The sequence below is a fragment of the Augochlora pura genome, chromosome 7, assembly GCF_028453695.1.
Source record: "Augochlora pura isolate Apur16 chromosome 7, APUR_v2.2.1, whole genome shotgun sequence".
Lineage (NCBI taxonomy): Eukaryota > Metazoa > Arthropoda > Insecta > Hymenoptera > Halictidae > Augochlora > Augochlora pura.
In genome coordinates, this window is record NC_135778.1 from 15,955,332 (window position 1) to 15,979,331 (window position 24,000).

The 24,000-nt window shown below is 41.8% G+C and overlaps 1 protein-coding gene across 2 annotated transcripts in view; it reads right to left on the reverse strand.

Annotated features, from left to right (window-relative positions):
* Positions 1–266: 266 nt before the first annotated feature.
* The window catches only part of Sog (chordin short gastrulation), a 130,515-nt gene continuing 106,781 nt past the window's right edge, over positions 267–24,000 (reverse strand). Inside the window, exons 4-8 of one of the 2 annotated variants that reach the window (XM_078184947.1) lie at positions 21,407–21,463; positions 19,544–21,337; positions 16,468–16,619; positions 13,599–13,916; positions 267–5,052 (exon numbers count right to left, since the gene is read on the reverse strand). In XM_078184947.1, the coding sequence (XP_078041073.1) occupies positions 4,858–5,052; positions 13,599–13,916; positions 16,468–16,619; positions 19,544–21,337; positions 21,407–21,463 (2,516 nt within the window). In that variant the 3' untranslated portion in view covers positions 267–4,857. Of the gene's footprint in view, positions 5,053–13,064; positions 13,548–13,598; positions 13,917–16,467; positions 16,620–19,543; positions 21,338–21,406; positions 21,464–24,000 lie in introns of those variants that run through there. The other variant, XM_078184948.1, reaches the window with a different exon arrangement.

Sequence of the window (24,000 nt, forward strand, 5' to 3'; positions counted from 1 at the left end):
GTATGGTAACCGTTGTCGCGGAAGCGATCACTGTCACTTCGCCGTAATCTGAACAACTTCCGGCCCCCCTATCCGACGAACGTGTCGCGGCGATCGTTATCTGAATGGTCGCGCGCCGTTTCGCGACGCTCGTGTATGCGGACCAGCGACAACGACGGTCAAGCGAGTTAGTAAAAATAAGAAAAGAAACAAGAACGCGAGCGTAATGCATTTCAGGACGATATAGTTATCTCTCCGACGGCGAGATTAACGGTTCCCCACTGAGAATGATATAACATACGTGTATTTACGAGAATTACTTTCTTTTTAACATTTAACCAGCAGGGGTGGCTTATAAAAATTTTATACAAAAATAATCGACGTCTCCACCCGATCGACCTTTCAGCTACTACTGTACACCGCGATATAGTGGCCTCCACCTGTCCCCCTCCCATCGGAAGCCATTATTACCATCCATCGTTTCTATAACATGGCAACGTGTTTTTTTTCAAATGTTTTATATAAAAATATATAAAAATGATAAAATGTCGTACGCCGTAGCTAAAAGATTGAAATACTTCTTCTGTCCGCGGGGGCTAATTGTACTATACACTGCACCTAGATCTCACTATACTATCTGCTATTTCGTTCGACGCAGCTGATTCCATAGAAAAATGTATTCTTTCGTTCGTTGTCTCGTTCGAGAACTATTGAAAGAATCCCGTTATTGTTATCTCCATGTCCCACTGGCTAACTGTTAAATGGCCGTGAATATAATATTTCCATGTAATTGATATTATAAAATAATGTAAGATTGACGTTAACGATAAGTCGGAGCAACGAGTAGCACGTATGCCCGTTATACGTATGTATACATATATATAAATACTATTATAATAATATTAATCGGAAGTATTGATACTCCATTTAACGCAAACTCGTGATTCTGGTTACGTATTATATGCGCTTCTGTACAAAATGCCGGCAACAGGCCGCCATTAAGATCTCTACGCGGTTAAACTAGCACTAACAGCGTTGACTAAAAGTGTATGCACACACGTTTGTTGTTTTTTTTCTTTTAAGGCACTAACGGTTAAATCAGCAGATCAACGTGTCCCATTTCAGATATGTTCGCGACTCGAAGTAAATACAAACTGTGCCCTTCGGCATCCTCGCGATGGTTTTTTTTTACAATAAAAACGGTTTTCACAGCAGTCAATCGTCTCGCGATGTACCGATAGAAGGATACAATAAATAACTTTTCTTACAGCGCGTATTCGCGAACTATAACAATGCCAAATATTTGTACATGAAATATACGTGCAAAGAGTTTCCGAGAAAGTTTCAGTTAATTATTATATAATTATTTTAACATGTATATATATAATTAAGTTCGGAAAGACTTTGCATTATAAAAGGGTTTTGTATAAAAATTTTGCGAACATTCGGTATATGTATCTGTTAGTCGTCGAAGTATCGTTTGCTCCATTGGAAGTACTGTGTCGAAATGTATCGAAAATCTCGCCAGGCTTGCCAGCTGTCATGCTACGCGTAAACCGCTACCCCCGTTTCCGTATCGTCTTTCAATACCGATCGGATCACCGGTCATTCCGCCAAACTTGCCCGAAAAGACGCCTCAGAGCCTTAGACTAGATAATAAAGAAATGCACAGACAGCCGTGATACACTTATCTCGGTGCAAGCCGGGAACGATTGAGGTCGGTCGCATTGGTAGCTCAAGGATCTGACTCGTGCGACAGAACGATCCTCGTCTTTAATCCTGTTTTATGTGTTATTATGTAATAAATAACACGGTAACAAACGAGCGACTTTGAGCGACCAATACCGTTCGCCTCAAGACTACACGCATCGTTTTAAGGAAACTGGTGTAACCCACCAGTACGCACACACGCAAACACAATACGGACCTATACAGCATCAAATCCATCGATTCGAATAACTAAATTCAAAATACAGCTTCCCCTCCATAGCGTCCGTTTTCTATAGCTTCTACTCCGCTGTACGGTTGAAGCGCGACGTTACGGAGGAGTAACTGTACCGAAGACCTTCTTCGTCCGCGTTCTAGCGTTTTGTTTCACCTAGCATAAGCTGTCGAGCCTGGCGAAACTGTTCGAAACTGCGAGAAACGATGCCCGGAAAGATCAACAAATTTTTACAATCACTCCCCCCTCCTTCTTGTTGCCTTAAAAAAAAAGGTACTTTATACTTATCTCGTTCTCGACGACTCTTACAAGTCTACTACTAAAAAGAAAAAGAAGAAAAGAAAACTGTCCCACTCATCACACGCAAACACGCACGCAGCAGATGCACACGGATCTTTTACACACACGCACAGGACGATAGAGACTGCCAACGTTCTATCAATGCAAAATTTCTTTTTCCCTAACATCGACAGCCGAGGTCGCTCGCTATGATAGCGGACGTCCACGATACACGGGCCGCTGTCGAATAACTTACACGACCTACCAATAAATACGCCTATAAATTACAAAAAGAAGGTTACTTTTATCTAGATGCAACGGGTTTCGCGACGGGAAGAACAGAATCGTCGGCGAAGATCGACGATTCAACGATCGCGACGGCTCCATTTAAACTGTATCTATAGTAGCCGGTGAAATTTATACTATTTAGAATAGCAATAGAAACGTTAATAATAATATTAATAATAGTAATATTAATAGTAATAATAGTAATAATATTAATATAATATTAATAATAATAATAACAATAATAGTAATAATAATATTAATATAATATTAATAATAATATTAATAGTAATAATATTGATAATAATAATAGTTATAATAACATTAATAATAATATGTGTATAAGACAACGACAATAACAATGAGAAAACGATGACGTCGATGGCGATGGGCGAATGATCGATGATAAAGATGACGCAGCCGCGAACGATCGATAATGTTAATGACGTTAAACAGTACAGAGTTACTCGTAATAATAAGAAGTTTTACGGAGTTAATAATTATACGTTAGCGCAATGATAACTGATGCCACCATCGGAGGTTCTTCAGTCTTCTTTGGTTGCTGGGTAACTTGGTGAGGTTGGTGGGTACGGTAGGGCTTCGCATTTACCGCGTACGATTTATGCTCCTGTTCCTCTCCATCTCTCTATCTCCCTTTCTCTCACACCCTCTCTTTCTCCCTCTCTCCATTTCTCTTTCTCCCTCTCCCTCTCTCTTACTCTCTATCTCTCCCATCGGGATTATCATTCGTTCCTCTCCTTCATTCCCCCCTACCCCTCGTTTCCCCCGTGAAATTTTTCTCGCTTCCCGAACAGTTATCGTACCGTGTCAGGTCGCTCGAGAATAGAGAGCGGTGGTTGGCTTCCGGTCCGTTTATCCGTTGATGAGAGCCAATTGATTAATGAATGTCTGCTGGTTGTGGGTGCTGCAGACTCCAGAACGACTGACGGTAATAAGAACGGCGTCCGACGAATCCGCGCGTCCCCTTCCTCCAGTTCGCGTTATTATTGTTACCATTATTATCATTATTATTATTATCAATAATATTATTATTATTACCATTATCATTATTATTATTATCATTATCGTTATCAATATTATTATTATTATTATTGCCATTACGACATCCTGCGCACTCTTCCTGCATCCCGCGGCGAACAGTTTTGTCTCGTCGATTACCATCATCCGCTATCCGAACGATCTCAAGTTCTGCTCGCCGTACCGCCACTTCCCTCGGCGCGACATTCCGCGGCGCGGTGACTTTACAGGTCATCGGTAATCGTCGGGGGAAGCTCGTCGAAGCCACGGTAGTAATCGTGGACCGATCGAACTGGTTTCGTCAAAGGCTTTCGTCGACGAGTGCGACGCGCGGGACAGCGTGCCACGGCGTCGCGAAGTCCTCGGCCCGATGATGTCCGCGTTCCCACGAGCTGTCGGTCGTTCGTTTGAAATATTGATTCGGCGTCGCGGGAGTTTTCAACGAGCGCGCGCCGATCCAGGATGATCTAACCGGCGACGTTAAGTGGACTTTGTTTTTGACTCAGCAGACGAGGGCGAGTCCGACGGCGAAAGCGGCGCACAGGTTTCCAGCGATCCTCGGCGTCGAGTTCATTGCTCAAATTGAACGAGCGCATAACGCCAATCGAGGTTTATGTGTACCTCTTTGACACAGACGGCCTGGTTCAATCCTGACCCCATCCGTCATTGAGTTTATACGTGGTACACAGATTGAACGACGCCCTCTGTCGCGCCTCGGCGACGGACGTCTTCAGTAGACGGAGAACTCGACGCCGTTGCTCGCGGAGCTTAGGGAATAAGCGATCGTGAGAACAATCGGACCACACCGTCTCTTCGATTATCCCTTCGATCGTCCGTTTGATCGTCTCTTTGATCGTCCGTTTGATCGTCTCCCGGCGCCGCCCGTCGAACAACCGTAAGCTCGAAGCCGTTGCTACCAGCTCGGTTCGATCCGATCGAAATTTATGAGTTTACCTGGCTAATCAATTTCAAGAACGTTTTGGAATGCTTTTAACTGAACGAACTGGAGGCTCCGGCCATTAGCACCGTTCCCTCAGCTATCCGATTATCCGAATTCGATGCGTCCGTTCTGCCCGAGATTCGACGTCTCCGGGTCCCTCCGCCCTACGGACATCATCGGCCACCGTCCGGAGACGTTCGCCTAACCGTCAGTCGGTTCTCTGGAGTCCGATCCACCACCCTCGATGACTACGATGACGACGACGACGACGGCGACGGCGACGACGACTACGGCGAGCTGGTCGCTGATCCTACGACTACGAAACACGTCCCAGGAGCGTTCCCGTGCGCCGGGATTGTTCGGAGGTGGCTGCCCGGCTGGCCCGGCCGCGGACTCAGCTGAGTTCTCGCGGCGTCACGGAGTGCCGGGCCGGATGATGATTGTTGCGATGATGACGCCTAGCGCGACGGCATTGCACCGTGCAACAGTCGTCGGCGTCCGCAACGTACTCCCCGCGTTTCATCTGGTGCGCGATCGAATTGCAGAGCGCCCTCGGACAACGTTTCCTGTCGCACTTCACCTCGCCGTTCTGCAACAATTCACACAGCAAAGTTGTTAAAACATTGGAATGACCGCGGAAAATGATTGTCGTTCAATTGCGGAATTTATGGAGATTATTGGAGACATGGGATTATCAGCTTCAGCGACTCGTATTCGATGCAGAATATTTTTATTTTTCTCAAATATCTCCGGTCTGTGGCATCGTGGATTTTATACGATGATGATCAAAATGAACGAGTGATATTGCGAATGGCAGATTGTTTAAACGGATTTAAGAACACTGATATATTATATTTAGCTTAATGGATTTAGTAATGAAAGCAATTTTTGATTAAATTGGACGCATTTTAATCGATGCAGAATATTTTACGATTTTTAATAAACTGTATTCAGAATTTTTGTTTTGCTACCGAATATTTTTTCTGTTCATAGACATCATTAGTTCAGTCATAATACATCGCATAATCTCCAGGAAGTCCACAATTGTGCTATGACAAATTGTTTTGCACTCGATTAATTGTTTCAGCAATGAGGCTTCGGCGAAGACAGTGCAAAACTAATGGTGCTAGCTTGATAGAGAATATTTATTTAATATTATTTAATACTATAATAATATCTAATATTATTTACCACGTTTTACCAGAATTATAATTCAGCAAAATTTCCCTTCATTAATTACAAGATTATTGCAAAAAGAAAGAAAGAAATCTACGAGACCTAGTTAATTTTCATATTATCATATAACATTTTAACCCCTTGAATATTTACTTTATAAATATACCTCATAGTCGATAGACAGGGGCTCAAAATAAATAAAATAAAAGAGCAACAAAATAAACGTTTGCTAAAAAATACGGCTCAAGCTCGAAACATGCGTCCGCCGCCATCTTGGTCTCGCTAATAGAGAAGAGCCGATAGCAGATAACGAAGGTAACGGCCGGCAACGGTGAAAAAGGTCCCTAACAGCGCTAACTAAGTCGTTGCGGTCGCGATCCGAGTCGCGTTTCTTTCGCTCGGCGAAGGCGACGCGCGGTGGGTCTTGGAGGGCAAGAAAGTCCCCGGGCGTTTTCGTTTCGCGGTTTCCCATTATTATGCGAAGGCCTCGACGAAAGAAAAAGAAAAAAAACAGAAGAACGGCCGCGGCTCGACATTGCTCGTTGAACTCGTTAGAATCGGCCGGGTGTTACAACCTCGGTTTGCGACGCCGCCGCGCCGGTACGACGCAAGGAGACCTTTAAGGAGAAAACCTTTAACCGGACTCGTTCGCCTGGACCCCGGACCATTAAAAGGGTCCACACATTACGAAGAAAATGGAACGCGGCCAATCGATTCCGTCGAGCGCCACCGATGTCGCGCTTTGAGAAAAAGTGTCGTTTCGGGTGCGCGCGATTATGATCGACTGCGAAAACTAGAATGGTGTTAGGTTATGTCATGTAACGCGATAGTTGAGTTATGGAATTAAGCGAATTTGAGCTACGGATGTAAGTAAGAATTATGGTATTTGTCGAAGTGCATTTTGTATGCATTTCAAGAATTTCGCTGCTAGTAATGTTGTACAATATATTGTATTGTGTACTATGTGTTGTACATTAATTTGTATAAAATAGAATGATAGTAGAATTATGTAATATAATAATACAATAATATGTGGTAAATTGTAGTCTGTATTGTATAATTATTTTATGATATATTGTGTTGGAATTTGTATGAATTAATGTGTGACGTGTTGTGTAGTGTATATTATACAATAGATAATATATATATTGTCTTGACAAAACCTTGACTTGACTTTATATTGTCTTATGTATTATATAATATGTTTTATGCTATACCCTATTGTATCATATATCGTATAATACATTCTACGATATATTATATCGTAATCTACTGTGGGGCAAATAAAGTGTTACAAAGCAATATCTCCATCATCGTTAATGATACGCGAACATGCTTCAGGAACAAATTGTTTGGTTCGAAGGGGCACATGTTGTAGTGGACATGGTTTTATTTAAAGGTCATATTTTTTGAGATTTGAAGATCATTGATGTTTTTTCAAATGGAACTACGTATTTGTTTTTCGATGACATCATTTCCGATTTTAAGACGAATTCAGTGGACTATAAGTCAAGGTCATTCTAGTCGTACAAAGTATGAAAATAGTTGAAAAACCGAAAAATATCACAATAATCACTTTCACAAGATCCACTAACCTTGGTTTCATTCTACCTACAGAACATGCTCGAAATGATGTTGGTTCGTGTTTTGTTGAGTTGTTCACCTCACGCAACAACACATTTCAATTTCAAGTTCAATTTCAAATTCAATTTCAACTACAATCTGAATTTCAACTTCAAAGTTTAAACCTGAAACCTCAAACTTCCAACTTCCAAATTCCAACTTCGAACTTCAACTTCAATTTCTAGCACCATGAATATATCAAAAGATTCTTGAAATTCGTTCATTTTTGCGATCCGTCATGTTCACATTAGAAGTTAATGAGTAACTAACTAATATGTTTATGTTGTTGCGTGAGGAGAACAATTCAACAAAACACGAGCGAACATTATAATGCAATGTAGAAATATAGAAACGTAGAAAAATAGATATGTAGAATTGTAGAATTGCAGAATTGCAGAATTATAGAATTGTAGAATTGTAGAAATGTAGGAATGTAGGAATGTAAGAATTCTTCACTTTAACTTCAATTTCAATTTCAACTTCAATTTCAACTATAATCTGAATTTCAACTTCAAACCTGAAACCTCAAACTTCCAACTTCCAACTTCGAATTTCGAACTTCAACTTCAATTTACAGCACCATGAACATATCAAAAGATACTTGAAATTCGTTCATTGTGGAATTGTAGAATTGTAGAATTGTAGAAATGTAGAAACTTTGGAATGTAGGCATGTAGGAATGTGGGAACGTGGAAATGTAGAAGTGTAGGAATCTAGGAATGTGGAATTGTATTTGAAGTCGAATTCAGAGTCCAGAGTACCGAGTACCGAGTACAGAGTACAGAGTTTTTGAATTCCAGCATCAACTTCAATTTCAACTTCAACTTCAACTTCAGCTTCAATTTCAAATTCAATTTCAACTTCCACTTCAGCTTCAATTTCAATTTCAATTTCAATTTCCAGCACCATGAACATATCAAAAGCATCTTGGAATTCGTTCATTTTCGCGATCCGACGTATTCACATTATAAGGTAATGCGTAACTAACTAGTATGTTTATGTTGCTGCGTTAGGTGAACAACTCGAGAAAACACGAACGAACATTATAATGTAATGTAGAAATATAGAAACTTCGAACCAAACAATTTGTTCCTCAAGCATGTTTGCGTATCATTAACGATAATGGAAATATTGCTTTGTAACACTTTATTTGCCCCACTCTGTATATTGTCTTATACATTCTACAACATATTGTATTGAATTATGTAGTGTCTAATATATTCTACAATATATTATATTGTATTATACAGTATCTAATACATTCTACAATATATTATATTGAATTATATATTGTCCAATACATTCTACAATATATTATATTGAATTATATATTGTCCGATACATTCTACAACATATTATATTACATATAACAAAGAAGTTAATTTTGAACGAACACACGGTTCCAGCGTTTCCGAAGGCAACGGCTTCGTTGACTTGACGTGCCCGCGGGGTGACCTTGAACGACCTCTGCTCCAAGGCATGTAGAACACGTCTCGACACACTGGCGACAAGTGTCGTCGTGCTCTCGGTGCTGGGTAAAAGGACACGGGAACCAGGTTCGAAAAAGAAGGGAAAAAAGAAGGACGGCGGCGCTGCCCCTGAAATTTCCTTGTGTACGTCCATTCACAAGAAAACCGTATCCATCGTCGAGTCCCAAGCAACGACACTCTACCGAGAGCGACTTTTGCGGGAACCGGTTTTGCTTCAACATTGTTTAAAAGGACAGAAATACGTTTCACGGTGGCTCGTTATCACTCGTCCCTTGTCGTCCCTTGATCTCGTATCGTGTGTCACTGGAAATTATGGCAACCGGCCGTCTCGAACAGAGCTTCGAATAAATTGAAAGATCTAAAGCGTCGAGTTTGTTACGCGCGAACCTTGTGGAAGTGAATAATTATTGAAATAAAATTACTTTAGCTAAAATAAAATTATGTAGTTATAATAAAATTATTTTAGTTGAAGTAATATTATTGTAGTTGAAATAAAATTATTTAGCTAATATTGGAAATGAGATTATAAAACTTGTTCCTGTGTAAAACTACCCCCAGAAGGGTAATTATACAAGCTCGTGTTCGAAGTAAAATAAAAAGGACTAAGTAACGTTTAAAGTGAAATTAGAAAACACTTTTATACCATTAAAAATTGTCAACAACATCTAATGAAACAAATGACGAGATTTAATTATTAGCTAAATTTATTAACGACTAATCACTTTAGTTTTAGCACAGAAGTGAGATAAACATAGTATGCGCCTCTAAAATGCCTTCTTTACAAAAACGAAGGGTTACTTTGAAGATAACGTAGTCTTGAGACTCTCACTGAAGTAAGTTTCACAGAAAATTGTAATATAAGTAATAACTAAAATTTTCGTTAAACAAAATGATAGATATCAATTCTATGAGTCTTTTAGGTCACGTTTACTCAAATAAATTGATAAAAATATAAATTATGAAAAGAGAATCGTGAATGTTCAATTGAAAAGAAGGATTATCGATGCCCGTAGCCAGCAGGAATATTCGACGCAAGGTACGCCCGTACCTTTTTTCTTTCTTTTTCAACGACCGTAAATTTTGGTTCGCCAGTTCGAGCCGTATACCTCGGAGTAGGTAGTAAAAGACGCGTCCTCCGGGTTCGTGTCGTCGCGTTGCTACGGGCACGAGTGGAATGCGGCTGATGAGGGGTTAAGAGCGATCGTGTAAACCGGAAATTGTCGCACACGCCGGGTAAAGTACCGTGACGATCTCGCGCTACTAGTTCCCCCGACGGTACGTGTCCAATGAAGGCCACTTTATGTCTATGCAATGCCAGAGGTAATCCATTATTAACGCTCGGCCTTTCTTCTAGTCCCTTTAAGTCGCCTGTTAAACTACGCTTTTCCTTTTTTTCTTTATTCCTTGGACCGCCGGTGGCCCACGGTCACCGCCATATGCGATTTCCTTTTTTGCCGATGCTGTCGTTCGAGCGCGGACCAAAGTTTTCGTGCGCCGATTAATCGGAGTTGAATTCAAATTAATTCAATTATTCGACTCGATTAATAATCTATTACATTTTTCCATCGCGAATATTGTTGTTAATTGAATGTTAAGATTTTCTTTTTGTACTTAGTGCTGATAGCGAAAATTATGCCGTGCGGTAGTAGTTTTTGGTAATTTATGTGATAGTCATTATATTGTAGTTTTTAGTGACTTATGTGATAGTAATAATGTAGTAATTTTTAGTAATTTATATTATAATATTGATGTAGATTAGTAGCTTTTAGTATTTTTTATAATAGTATTAATATATGTTAACAGTTTTTAATCACTTATATAATAGTAACAATATAGTTTAAGTGTTTTAGTAATTTATATATTAGTAATAATATAATATATCATTTTTTGGTAACCTAATTAATAGCATTAACATAGTATAGCGCTCTTTTACAATTTGTAAAACAGATATCCTAATTAATATAATACTACTTAACATACTACAGCGATCTTTGACAACTCGCATAGCAACAACAACATCAATTACCACAACAAGTAATAAACAACAATTCTAATCATTCAAGGAAGGCATTGACGCCACCGTTGCGTCGTCGGTCGTTACGGCGCTATCCCCGACAGCCCGCAATTTATTCGCCACTAAATTAACCGAAGAGTTTTCAGGACAAATTCGTTGAATTATCTGGCAAATAGGTTAAATAACATTTAACGAAGTTATCGCGCGACTTTATCTCTCGCGATCGTAAAGTTATCGGAGCAGTCCGCCGTGTATATCAAGTAACCCAATTAGATTCCAGTCGCGGCGGGAATGATTTGACGGCGAACGAGAATCGCGAAGCCGGAAACAGTTGATCAGACGATGACACGTACTGGTAGGTGCCAAGTCGTACGTCTCTCCTGCAACTTGTTCTGTTTCCGCTTCTATTACGTGTAAAATTACAAGTTGCGGCTTTATTGGCTACACTTGGTGTGCTTGTAACACTGGAAACCGTATACGTTTGCCCGCCGCGCGCGCGCGCGCGCGCGCAATATACGTTAACGCAGCTCGCGACCGCGTTATTTATTACCCCGACGCTTTAAATCACCTGTTTACAAAGTTGTACCAGTTATCATAAAGCACTTTTATCTGGCGATCGCAACCTGTTCCCCCTCCCCCGCGAATTTCACGTTTGTATTTCATTAACGGCGCGGGTATTAGTTGTTCCAACTAATTAAGGAGTCTATAGATCGACTCGACGATTTATTCGCATGTTTATATATTCGGTTTAGTTGACCGACTACTTGCTCACTCGACACCCGGATAGTTTCTATTGATTAAGAGATACAGTTTAAACTTTTAAATTTTGTTTGCTGGTCTCGCTCTGCTAAATTGTGACGCTGGATGAGAAAATGATGCGCGTAATATCTTGTCTCAGAATTTAGTTTCATTTAACATTAAAATTTGACTATATCATTTGTATTAAATTAAATAGTATAATTTAATTGCATCAAATTCTATTATTTAATTGTACTAAATTGCATTATTTAATTGTACTAAATAGTATTATTTAATTCTATTAAATTGTATTATTTAGTTGTATTAAATAGTATTATACAATTCTACTAAATAGTATTATTTAATTCTATTAAATTATATTAAAATACGTTTTGTTAAATGGCAATGTCTCGAATAATTACCAGCTTTATGCACTACTAAAAATATCGAGAAAATGATTGCGTTACAATAGACCATAGCAGGATGCATTCCAACAGAATTTATGCAGAAGATAAACAAATAAGATAAACGAATGAACGATTAAACTCGGAGGCTCCCGTTGCCGGAACTATGCTGAACTCTGAATCAGCGATCGCTCGGTTTCCCAACATCGTTGCAGCTTCGATTACCACAATCTCTCTGCATACGATTATCCGCGATCGCATGAATTTGTTCGCTCGAACGAGAAAATTGCTACTTTTCCGGCGCTGGCCATCGGGAATTCCAAACTTCTGGTGTAATCGAGTCCGAGTTGCAAAAAGAAAAAAGCCGTGGAAAAAAAGGAGGGGAAAAGGTGAGAGAGAAAAGTTGCCGTTCTGCGGCAGTGGTTCTCACCCGGTACTGTGATTTATGCGCGTGCAGACGGCGGATTTTTATGCGGGATAAAAATTGTTACGTATAATAAGAAACGCGAGTTGGCTGAAAATATTTTTTCGCGCTCTATAATCATTAGAGAATATAGTTATATTTATTGTATTTATCCTATGAACTAGAAACGAATTTCAGAATAATTAATACAAGTTAATTAACAAGTAGATCGTACTGCATTATAAAATATGACAAATATGTCATTAAAGAGAAACTACAAATTTTCTAAACACGATGCTATGTGTTACAATTTTAAATAAATTGTATTCAGAATATTTATTTGACGAAATATAAAATATTGATTGTTAGGCGTTTGTAACGCCACTAGTGAACGTGTTAATAAGTTGTAAATAATGTAACAATGTTCTCAAATTCATCTCACGTTTTTCGTTTTATTTCCGAACTATTTAGTTTATTAAAAATGTATAACACCTGCAGTCTACTCGAGAAATGTCTAGCTATCAGTGTAGCCAGGTTGACGGCAGAACTATGACGTCATGACTGCTCGGATCACGTGACGAGCTAAACAGTAGTGGGAGAACGTCGACATTAGCGTCACCTAGCACCGCACGATTACGCGGGATAAAAATATAAGGTCCAAATATTTTTGTATGATGTTATCAGATTATTAAATGCTACACAATTATTGTAGTTAAATTATTATATACTACACAATAATTAAGAGAATAGCCATAACTTTTTAGGCGAAGCTCAATTATTTTTAACTTCAATTTAAAATATCTGAGAAACGGCACAAAACATCCTAATATTTAAATAGTTCCTAACGTGTTATATTATAAACATCTCAAAAGTTTCCGTGCTTCGGAGAATCTTATTTTCTGTAAAAAATATAATAGTATGTATTTGTAATGGCAGTCTTTTTAATGAAATGACAGTATTTTGATTCAGCCGCATCGCGCAGCAGAAAGAGACCTATTATATGCCTCTTATACACCTATAATATTCTTATAATATATATTTTACAATATAAGAATATTTGAACTTAATTTTTTATCCCTTGAGCTTCTGTTCTCATTGCATTATGCATCGTGGCACTGGTTTCGCTTGGTCGAAGCCTCCGCCGCCAGAGGCGCGAGCGTCGACCAGGAAAGCCGAACTAGCCCGAAGCGATCCGAGCATCAGTGACGTCACAGTCCAGCCGGCATCCTGGCACCACTGCACGGGCATCTGATATAACTGAATAAGGGTACAAGCTGTATCTCTCACCTTGCACCTGCACTTCACGCACTTCATCTCTCCGTGCGAGTGGACTCGGGGATGCCACTCTACCCCGTTCTCGTAAGGGCCACCGCCGAGAGGGTTCCTGCAGCCCCCGGAAGCGAGGACCTCCTCGGAGCTGCGTCTCGTCGAAGGTGCGGCCTGGTCCCGCAGGAGTCGCGTCGTGTCACCTGTGTTCACGGAGCTGGGCGTCGTCGTCGGGCATTGTCTGCAGCAGGCCTTCTTGCTTGGTCTGAACGCGTGCTTCTCGTCGCAGTCCAACGGCGGACACTGGACCCGCGGACATTTCACCTCGAGCGTGATCGGCTGCAAGATAAACAACGGCTTTAGTCGGTCCTAATGACGCTTATGATTGTCATAACGCTTACGAATAGAATGGAGGTTTGATGAATGTATCGGAAAATTGAATGGTTGCAATTGAAGGGAGAAGAAGGATTAGAAGAAGTTAAAGATTTCGGTATCTTATTTCTAATTGATTAAAGCGATTTGATTCGTATTTCACAGAAAAATCCGCAGTCCGGTAATTATGACCTGTTTTGTACGCTCAATGTTTTCGTAACTACATTTGTAGATTAGGTTGACTTAAGAGAGTGTCATTTGTATCCGCATAGAAATATTTTAAATATTACTTAATATCGTTATAAATATTTTCTCTTTGGAATACTGTTAAATGAGTTCATTCAGCTATCTGCAAAAATAAGATAGAAATAATTTTTAAAAGAACGTTTTTGGGGTAATAATAGATGTACAAAATTCTGCGAATATTCTTTGATCCTCCCTTAAGACAAGTTTCAAAGAATAGACAGATTAAATATGAATCAGTATAGTTGTTAATTAATGTATTGTTAAATTGGATACCGGAAATGGTCGAAAGCGATTAGAGAACAAGATTCCGTTCGACAGGACGGATAACGTGGGTCGAAAGATCCGTGGAAAAATCGACACAATGCGGTGAAACTCAGCGGAGCGATCGCACCGTGTCCAACGGCGATTATTCGTCGGCGCGTTCGCGCGACTTTTTTTTCCGGGGCGCGCGCGTTCATGCGCTCGGCGCTGGTCAAGCGTAATTTCAGTGACAAGCAATGGATCAAAACCGATCGCGTTATCTCGAGTAACGAACATGACCGGTTGCAACGGCGTTTCAACCATGACTCCAAACAATTTACTAATATCTGTTTAGAAAGGCCTGTCACTGATCACCGATCGGTCGCGCGCTGTGCTCCTTCATGACTCGGCAGAGTGCAACCGCATTCTTCTGGCGCAACGGGCACGCTCGCCAGAAAATTTTTCAGTTAGACGCGACGCGGCCGCGCGCACACACGCTGCTCGATAACCATTCAGATATCATTTAAACGGGATATCATTTTATTCGCTCAAACATTAATCGTGCGTTCGGGAACGAACTGCTCGTTGAAAAATTGATCGTAAGTCGAACGTGAATTGTTCATTGAAAGAATGATTTGTTAATTGAGATATATGAATTGTTCATTGAAGAATGATTTGCTAATTGAAATATATGAATTGTTCATTGGAGAATGAATTATTAATAATCGAGAAATGAATTGCTCAGTGAAAACGAATTGCTAATTACAGAATGAATTTTAACTTAAATGCAAATCGTTCATTAAAGAGAGAATTGTTAATTAGGAAATGAATTGTTCATTGAAAAACACATACTAAATTGTAGAATGAATTCTACCTAAAGCATGAATCGTTCATTGAAGTATAAATTGTTAATTGAAAGATGAATTATTAATAAAAGAACGAATTTTAACTGAAACATGAATTCTTTATAGAAGATTTTATCTCAATTAAAAAATCAATTATTACCTAAAAATTAAATATAAGTACAAAATGGAACAGTTCACTGAAGAATGAATTAATAATTAAAAAATTAATCGTCAATCGAAAATTGAATTTTAGTGGAAACTTCTTGATTGTATTATTGATGAATGCTTTCATTTTTCCAGAAACAAATGGAATCATTTTCGCCGTTCCATAATGCCTGGCCGGTCATCCTAAGAAATGTGTGTCGCGACGATCGCGTCGAGGGATCATTACGAAACCGCATAGGCCTCGGCCGGTCGCCGCGGACGTTATGGTAACGAGGTAAACAAAGAATCGGGTGAAACGTGACGCGCGCGCGGAATCGGCCGTCGCGGCGAGCCCGTGCCGCGGAATCCGCTATCTCGGCCGAAGATTTCAAACTATGCTGAAATTATTCAAATTCCTGGATTTCGAAACTCGTCGCCGGGAGCTCGGAAACACATCGGCTTCGAGAATTATTATAGCCGGGGCCCAGGCGAAAGCTGAGATTGGATTCCAGATAGAGAGTTCCGCGCTCGAACCAAAACCTTCCTTTTGGTGGAATAAATTTAATAAATGTGAACCGGCCACGGGTTTGGAGAAACGGTTGCTGCAGCTCTACCGCGTAGTTCCGATTACTATTACACAGGTGAAATTGTTGCAATACGATAGATAGGCGCATTGCTTCAAGATACCGCGTTATAACAAATGTGGCTTTTCTGAATCACCGAGTATAATAGTATTCACATCATAAGCGTATATTAATATATTATATAATATATAGTAATTAATATTATAATTGATAATATATTTATAATAGCAATAATATTATCATTAATATTATAGTTAAAATAACTGTAATAACGTTAAGGTTAATATTAAGGTTATAATATTATGTCGTCGTCAGACTGCGGATATTTTATGCGAAATAAAAATTCTCTGTTAGAAGTCTGAATTGTGTCTCGCATGACATCAATGTTAATAAGACTGTAACATTATTTTTTAATTAATGTATAAAAGATGCAGGTCAAAGACTGCTTTGTAAACTTACGTCGCAAGTGCAAACCGCACACGTGTCGAATCCTACAGGCGGCAGATAGGGATGCCACGAGGCTCCTGCCAGATGAAACTGGCTCGCCAGGGTACAACCTCTAGTTATAGAGCTGACGTTCTTCCCTGTCGCGTTCATGTTGATTCCTGGACCTGGACATAGACATTAAACATAGTCAGCAATTTTATAATAATTTCATGCCTCGCCGAGCTGCTGTTTCGATAATCAATTGGTACGACTGCGTCGACGCGTGGTATTCATTTTTGTTTCATGAAAAGGTGACATTATATATAAGGACATGTACATGCATTTGTAACTATAAATTTCTAACTTAGGTTCACCTCACCTTAGGCCGCTCAGCTATCGCAACGCTCTTCGCGCTTTGAATAAATTTCTTAATAAAATTGTTAACTAGAATTAGCTAAAATTAATTAAAATTCAACTAAAATGCAATGCAAATATTAATTATTCATTGTTAACTTCTGTATCATACTTCAGCACTCATATTCATTTTTAAATGCCTCAAGTTCAATTTATTCGAGCACGAAGCCACGCGAAGAGCATGTCACCAATAGGTCATTGGATACTTTTTAATCTCAGCTATCGCCATACAACAATTAAAGCGTGTAATCCCATTAAAAAAAATACACCAATGACCTTGAAATCCTGCAAAGTACGAGCTCCGAGGAGAAATGATTTTCATCGTAAATCGAGTCCCTTCGAACCATGCAATCGGTTCCTCCGTCATTTTTAAATAACGTTAACGATAACGGAGATATTGCTTTCTAACAACTTCAGCGAAACGCTCTGCACATGTATCCACGTACATGCGCATACACGCGTGTACATACATCTCGCGCGTTGTCGGCGGGTAGAGCGACACAGATTCGTGCGTACCGGCGGCCGATAGTATCGGCGAACAATCTTCCAGGAAACCGGTGGCAAGACACGCGTTTATCTGAAATTAATTCCGCGGAGTTGCACCGGTCTGCCTCCGGTAGCAAGGACAGGCGCCGCGACGGGAATAAATAACGCGACAAATAGAACCGGACGAACGGAACCAGCGAGAAGTACTAGGGGATTTAATTAGATACAGGCTGAACGTGAACGCCGCCGCCGCCGCCGCCGCGCCACCCGATACGATCGAAAGAAAATGACGGATCAGCGGCGGGTTCTCTTAATTTGATTCGAGGCGGGACGTTTTTCTCGGCGAGCCGCGCCGGACCGGGTAATACGTCTCTATCATTTGAACACGTCGCATGGGAACGGCTACTGATTTGTCTGGCCGATTAGTCTAAAGAGACCTGCGAACGATTCCCTCGGCCGGGCCGGTGTCTCGGTGAGTCACGCGGCGCGCGGGGACACGGCCAACCTGTGTTCCGCGAAGACGACGAAACCGTCGTGAAACTATGCGAAATTGCGATAGAAAGTTGATCCTTCTCACGGTGGTTCTTTTTTTTTTTTTTTGGAGAAAATTGGTAAACTTTTCGTGGTATATCGAACTTAGGGAGGGGCCATTTTTGTGTAAAATTAGGAATTACTATATACCTCAATTAAAATTAGGAATTACCATATAATCGAATCGAAATCACGAATTGAGAAATAATAAATTAAACAGGTGATAGCCAAAGAAAGTGCACAGTAGAGACAAAGAAAAAGCTATGCCTCTCGTTTGCAAAATTCTAAATTCTAATTCGAATAATTATATCTCGATTACATTGTATCTGCATTACCGAATGAATTTAAATGTTTGTTTTACCATATAATTGAAACACAATGTAATCGAATTAAACGTAATTAAATTGCAACTACTCTGCTTACGCTAAACAGAGATATTTTGCGAATCCGTCGATCTCTATTTTGGCAAAATGTTACAGAAGAAAAGAATGTATAGCGAAGAATGACCGTTCCACGTCGGTCAGAATTGAATACCGTTTCCTGCCGCGCGCGAGGTGACGCGATTATACGACGTTTTCCCTGTTCCCAGACGGTTTTTACGACAGGCCGGACACGGACAGCGTAATTCTCGATAAGGAGTCGCGTTTAATTTAAACCGGCTGCAGATAGGCGTAGCTAATTCCGCGCGATTACTTTCAAGCGGCGTGTCACGGGTAATCGGATTTAATATCAACCGCGGACGGACACACGCGCACGTCCCCCTTAATTCTCTCGGCTTGGTACGCGCGGTTAGATCTCTCGGCGTTAGGTCCGCGGGGTTTTATCGAACGAGATCGTCGAAAGGGAAGGATAATTAATTGTCACACTCGTTATCCTGAGTTACAAGGATCTCGCGGCGCGACAACGCGTCGCGAATCGCGTTGAAATTAATCCGATCGCTGAGAGATTCCACACGGGATGCAACAATCTCGAGCTTAAACCAGTTAATGAATGGGGACTACGCGACACTACGGGATACAATCTTGTGCTAAAGTTCTGACGGGCGCACCTCTCGGAACCCGTTATCGCCCAGTCAAGGGTGAACGCGTCTAATAATCGTCCGTCGCTTCGCTTCTCACTTTCGTTTTCTCGATCGTCGTTCTCAACGCGTTCGCGTGGATAGATTCTTGTATAATTAAGGGAAACAAAGGTTACGTTATTATTTCAATAATTTTATGACATTTACTATTACATAATTTACTCGAACATTGAGGATCACTCGATTTAATTAACTAAGTTATGACGAAGAAAGAATTATTCGATTCAATTAAATAAGCTTTGACGAATTAAGAATTATTTGAGTAGATAATTATTCGAATAAACAACTGATCGACTGAACAATTATAAAAATAAAAAATTATTCGACTAAGTAGAGGAACTATTTTATGACGACCAACGAATAATCATAATTCGAAAAGAAAATACTTGACCACAATATCTATTAATTTATATTAGCAAACGGTATTTATAAAAATGTAATAATAACATGTATAATAAGATCATAATAATATCTATAATAAAATAATAATAATAATATCTAGAACTATTTATCCAAAAGAATTCAAGTAACCTCAACTCAGCACAAAGTCGCACCCCGAAGAACAAAGAAGCCCGGAGCGATAGAAAGAGTATCACTAACCTAAACATATAGGACAACAGTGTCCAGCAGGAGCCTTGAGCTGCTTGGCCTGAGGGCAGGTGAGCACAGGACACGGGACCGGGTCGCACTGCGCTAGACTGCGGTGGCAGTGGCACATTAAGCAAGGGTCGCTGTTGGATGTCCATTGGGTGCCCTCCTCGTAGAACCTGGTCTCGTGGAAGCACGCCCCAGTCTCGATATCGGACCTGGGCGGAAGATTGTAGGCGACAACGGACGCTACATCGTTGTCGGCGTAATGCGGCAGACAGCCGAGTGGCGCCCTGGCCTTGAACGGCGCCTTGAGGATCCTGTCCGACTGCTTGTCGGTGACCTCGAGGAACCCGATGCCGGATTCGATCCTGTACAGCTCGACGGGCGAGAGTCCCGTGACGGATCCTTCGAGGACGTAGCCGGTGAACTCTTCCAGCAGCCTCCTGGCGACCGGAGCGCCTTGGGCCAGCAGCGGCATGGTCTCCAGATATAGTTGGAAGGTGCGAGGCTCGTGGTTGCTGGCGGACGACGGCTGCGGGAAGCCGGCGATCTCCAGTTCGTAGTGCAGGGAGCAGTCCAGGTCGACGGCGGTCCAGATCAAGCCGACGGGGCCCGGATGGACGGGCTCCTGGGACAGTCTCCTGAGCAGAACGGGCGCGGTGGTGTCCCTTGCGTCGGCCACGGGCCTCTGGAGCAGTTTGCCGCGCAGCATGGAGCCCACGTGGGAGGCCGCCACGACCGACAGCTCCTCGTTGAACAACGGCTCCAGCAGCCGCGGTCCGGGTCGGTCCAAGGACCCGTTGGCGAGGCCGTCGACCAAGGACGGCGTCAGATCTTCCAGCTCGGTGCGCCGTTTCCCTCCCTCGTCCACCAGAGTGACCAGAGGGCTCTCCTCTTCCAAGCCGATCAGCTGGACGCCGTACCGCAGCGAGCCGGCCCGGTCCAGGAACGCCCACGCGATCCCGGACGCGGCCGATGGTGTCTCCGACTGCAGCAGCGTCTGGTACATGTCGCAGGTCGCTCTGGGTCCCACCATGCCCGCCAGTCGCAGCGCCTGCGGGTCCTTCCTGGACATTATGCTGATGGACAGCTTGCCACGCGTCAGAAGACGCAGGTCGGCGCCCGACAGAGCGCTCCGGACTTCGCCGAAGTTCAGCTCGTTGGACGGCTTCTTGACCACGATCTCCTCGCGCAGCACCACGTAGTCCTTCTCCACGTGCTCCAGCTGGACGATCAGCGGCACCTCCGACACGTCGTTCGGCAGGAACACGCCGTTGAACACCAGCGACACGTGGATCGACGGCGCGGACGCCGACGACGCCGACACTATGGCCGTCGCTCCAGCGCCGGACATCAGCGACCGGTCGACTCCCATAGTTGGCTCCAGCAGCGACGAGAACTGCTCCGTCGACAGGGCTCGGTAACGCGACAGCTGGCCGGTCAAGGTGGCCGATGGCTCCCATATGAAAGATACATGAAGACGCTCGTCCCGCAACAGCTTCCTGTAGTCTCGCGGAACGCGTCGCCAGACGCCGCAGAGTTTTCCGGTCGCGTTTTGGTAGACACCGCCGATCGGATCGATCGTTTGCTCCTCCAGGATGCTACCGGAACCGTCCACGAACTGGATGCTTCGCGGACGCGGTGTCGTTGTTGACAGGTAGAACGAGTAGTACAGGTTCTTCCGGTGGAAGGTGAAACGGCCGGTGGCTAAGTAGTTGTACGCGCTGTTGTACATCGACGTCGGGCTCGGCTCGTCGCGACGCAACGCTTGCGATGTCCTACCCGTCACCAGGGTCCCAAAGTCTGAAATCATTTGAGCGATTAGGGTGAGAGCGTGTTTGTCGGGGTCGTGTTTAGGGGATCGATAGTTACGTTTTAGGCTTCGCTCCTCTTCCTCGGGCGCTGGCAGGTCGTGGACTATGTCCGTACCTGGAATTTATAACATTCTATTAGTATATTTTATATCGTTCCATGTGTATGTATTGCTTATATTATGGGTTTTATGTGTATTTTGTATATTTTGTTTCTTTTGTATATTTTGTATATTTTATATATTTTGTATATTTATTTCGTATATTGTGTATATTTTGTGTATTTGATATATCTTGTATATTTTGTCTTTTTCTTTTTTTATATTTTACATATTTTGTGTATGCTTTTTATTTGCGAATTTTGTGTCTCCCGCATTTATTATATATTTCTAAGTATCACGTAACACGAATACATCATTCGATTTGTAGATACATACATATATTATACGTAGATTTGATGCACTTATGACAGAAATGAGTATTACGAAACAGTAGGAAGGCCAACGAAAATCATTAAACAATTAATGGTCTAAGTAAATCTCAATGAATGAATCTAAGTTACACCTGTCTCTTGCAACAAATCCAACAAATCTCTATTTTGTATCCAATAACGCATTCGTACAGGTCTTCAATCTAATTATAATTGAATTATATAATTATAATTTAATTGCACAATTTACACCCATGCATCGGAACGCTGTTCCATCAGATATCCTTAACGATTCGCAAAAAATACTAAACGTTTCATGTCGGAGTTACGCGAACCCTTGTGAAACCGCGTAGGAAAACCGCGGGACACACGCAAATGCAAACGCGACGATTTCCACGAGATATGCCCCGAAGAGACCGGGCGGATGGTAATGAAGCGTCGCTGCCGAAAAAAATCGCTTTATAGCCCGTAAATCGGCTAGGGACGGCTCGCCCCACCGATGATACTCCCTTCGGTGAGAAACCTCTCGTTAAGGCGCGACCCTTCAGCGGCGTTGTTACGCGCCGAGGCTTTACGGGAAACGGCCGTCGAACTCGAGAGTGATCGAACGCGAGAACACCAAGACAACTGCAGGGTGTCTTGAAAGTCTCTTTCAGGCGGAAAATAATAGAAATGAATCCTGAGGTTAATTGAAGTAACTTTTTCCTTCGCGAAAATGTTCTCCGAGGTGTCGTCAAAAAGTTATTAACGAAAAACAGCGACCAATCAGAGGCGAGTTTGGCTGACGCGTGGCAGCTGAGCTAATGAGAGGCACTGGACTTCGCACGCTCATTGTATATTTCGTTAATAACTTGTTAACGATGCTTCCGAGAATATTTTTGTAAAGGAAAACGTTACTTCGAATAACCTCAACAAAAGCCCCCGATTTCTCTATTGCAAGTGACTTTTGGGACACCCTGTATAGCGAAGTGCTGGACAATTTTCATTCCGCGCGACACGTACGCGTCGATCGAGGGGGTAGAAGATAGCCAATATGGCGGCGGTACGCTATAGCTATCGTCGGCCATTTTGTCCAAACTAGAATGAGTAGTTTTATATAGAAAAGGTATAAAATATTGCTTGTATAATATATCAACCCCTTCTTACTCCATTTTGTTCATAATAGCAAGTAATAGAATCTGAATAGTATTCATGTGTTACGGATACAATTTGTACAGTTACAAATAATTTACACAAAGTAAAATGGTAGCTACAGCAACTATGGAGAACCGAGGTTCGATAAAAATATATTATAATAAATAATATACTTCTTCATTAAATAATATTAATATGTCCAAAATAAAGCAACAGTAAATTAAATAATTACGTATGTCTTCGTTTAACAATTTCAATACCTGATAAATAAGATAACAGTATTATTAATTCTCCTATAGTCCTCGCAGACTTGATTAATTTGTACCCTCTTGTACCATTGTTCTTCGCGGTAACAATTATACAATTATTATAAAATCTGTTATATAAATAATATATCGCTCTAATATCAACTGCGAATTACATTGTAATTTAACTGAACAGAAATCTGAATTACGAGTTACAACGCGACAGAATTGCAACGTAATCGAATGACTTCGCAATTATAATTCCTCCAATAATTCGCCCGTAATTCCACGCGACTGAAATTTGATGTCGAACGACGATATCGGAACACAGATTTTTGACATTTGAATTTCAGAGAATGGTCAACGCCCGTTCTCGAGACACAGAAGGCAGAGGCCAGGGGGCAGGGAGAAGAGAAAGGCAGACGCCAGGGTGGTGGGAGCGTATGCTCATTCAGCGGCGATGCTGCGTCGTGTATAGGCCATAAAGAATGGCAATAGGGTAGGAAAAGAGACGGCTGGCGCCAACCACCGCTACTTTGAATGTTGCTTTTATGGCGCATACCGCACCGGTCCAGCTGCGCGGACACGTTAATTGGTATACGTGCGGTACGGGCCAATAACAGAGCCTCGGAATACGTACTCGAGACGCGATGGTTGCTTCACCTCTCCGCTGACCCGTCCCTCACCGCCGTTTAACCCTGAATCCACCAGCCGCGGAGGCATCGAAGGTCTCTCTCCTTACCTTATACAAGTTCAAATTAAAAGAACCTAATTTCCCTTCGTACTCAGCGATTCGGAAAACGACGGAATAGTAAAATTCTAGCGATTCGTTGACCCTCGTTAACT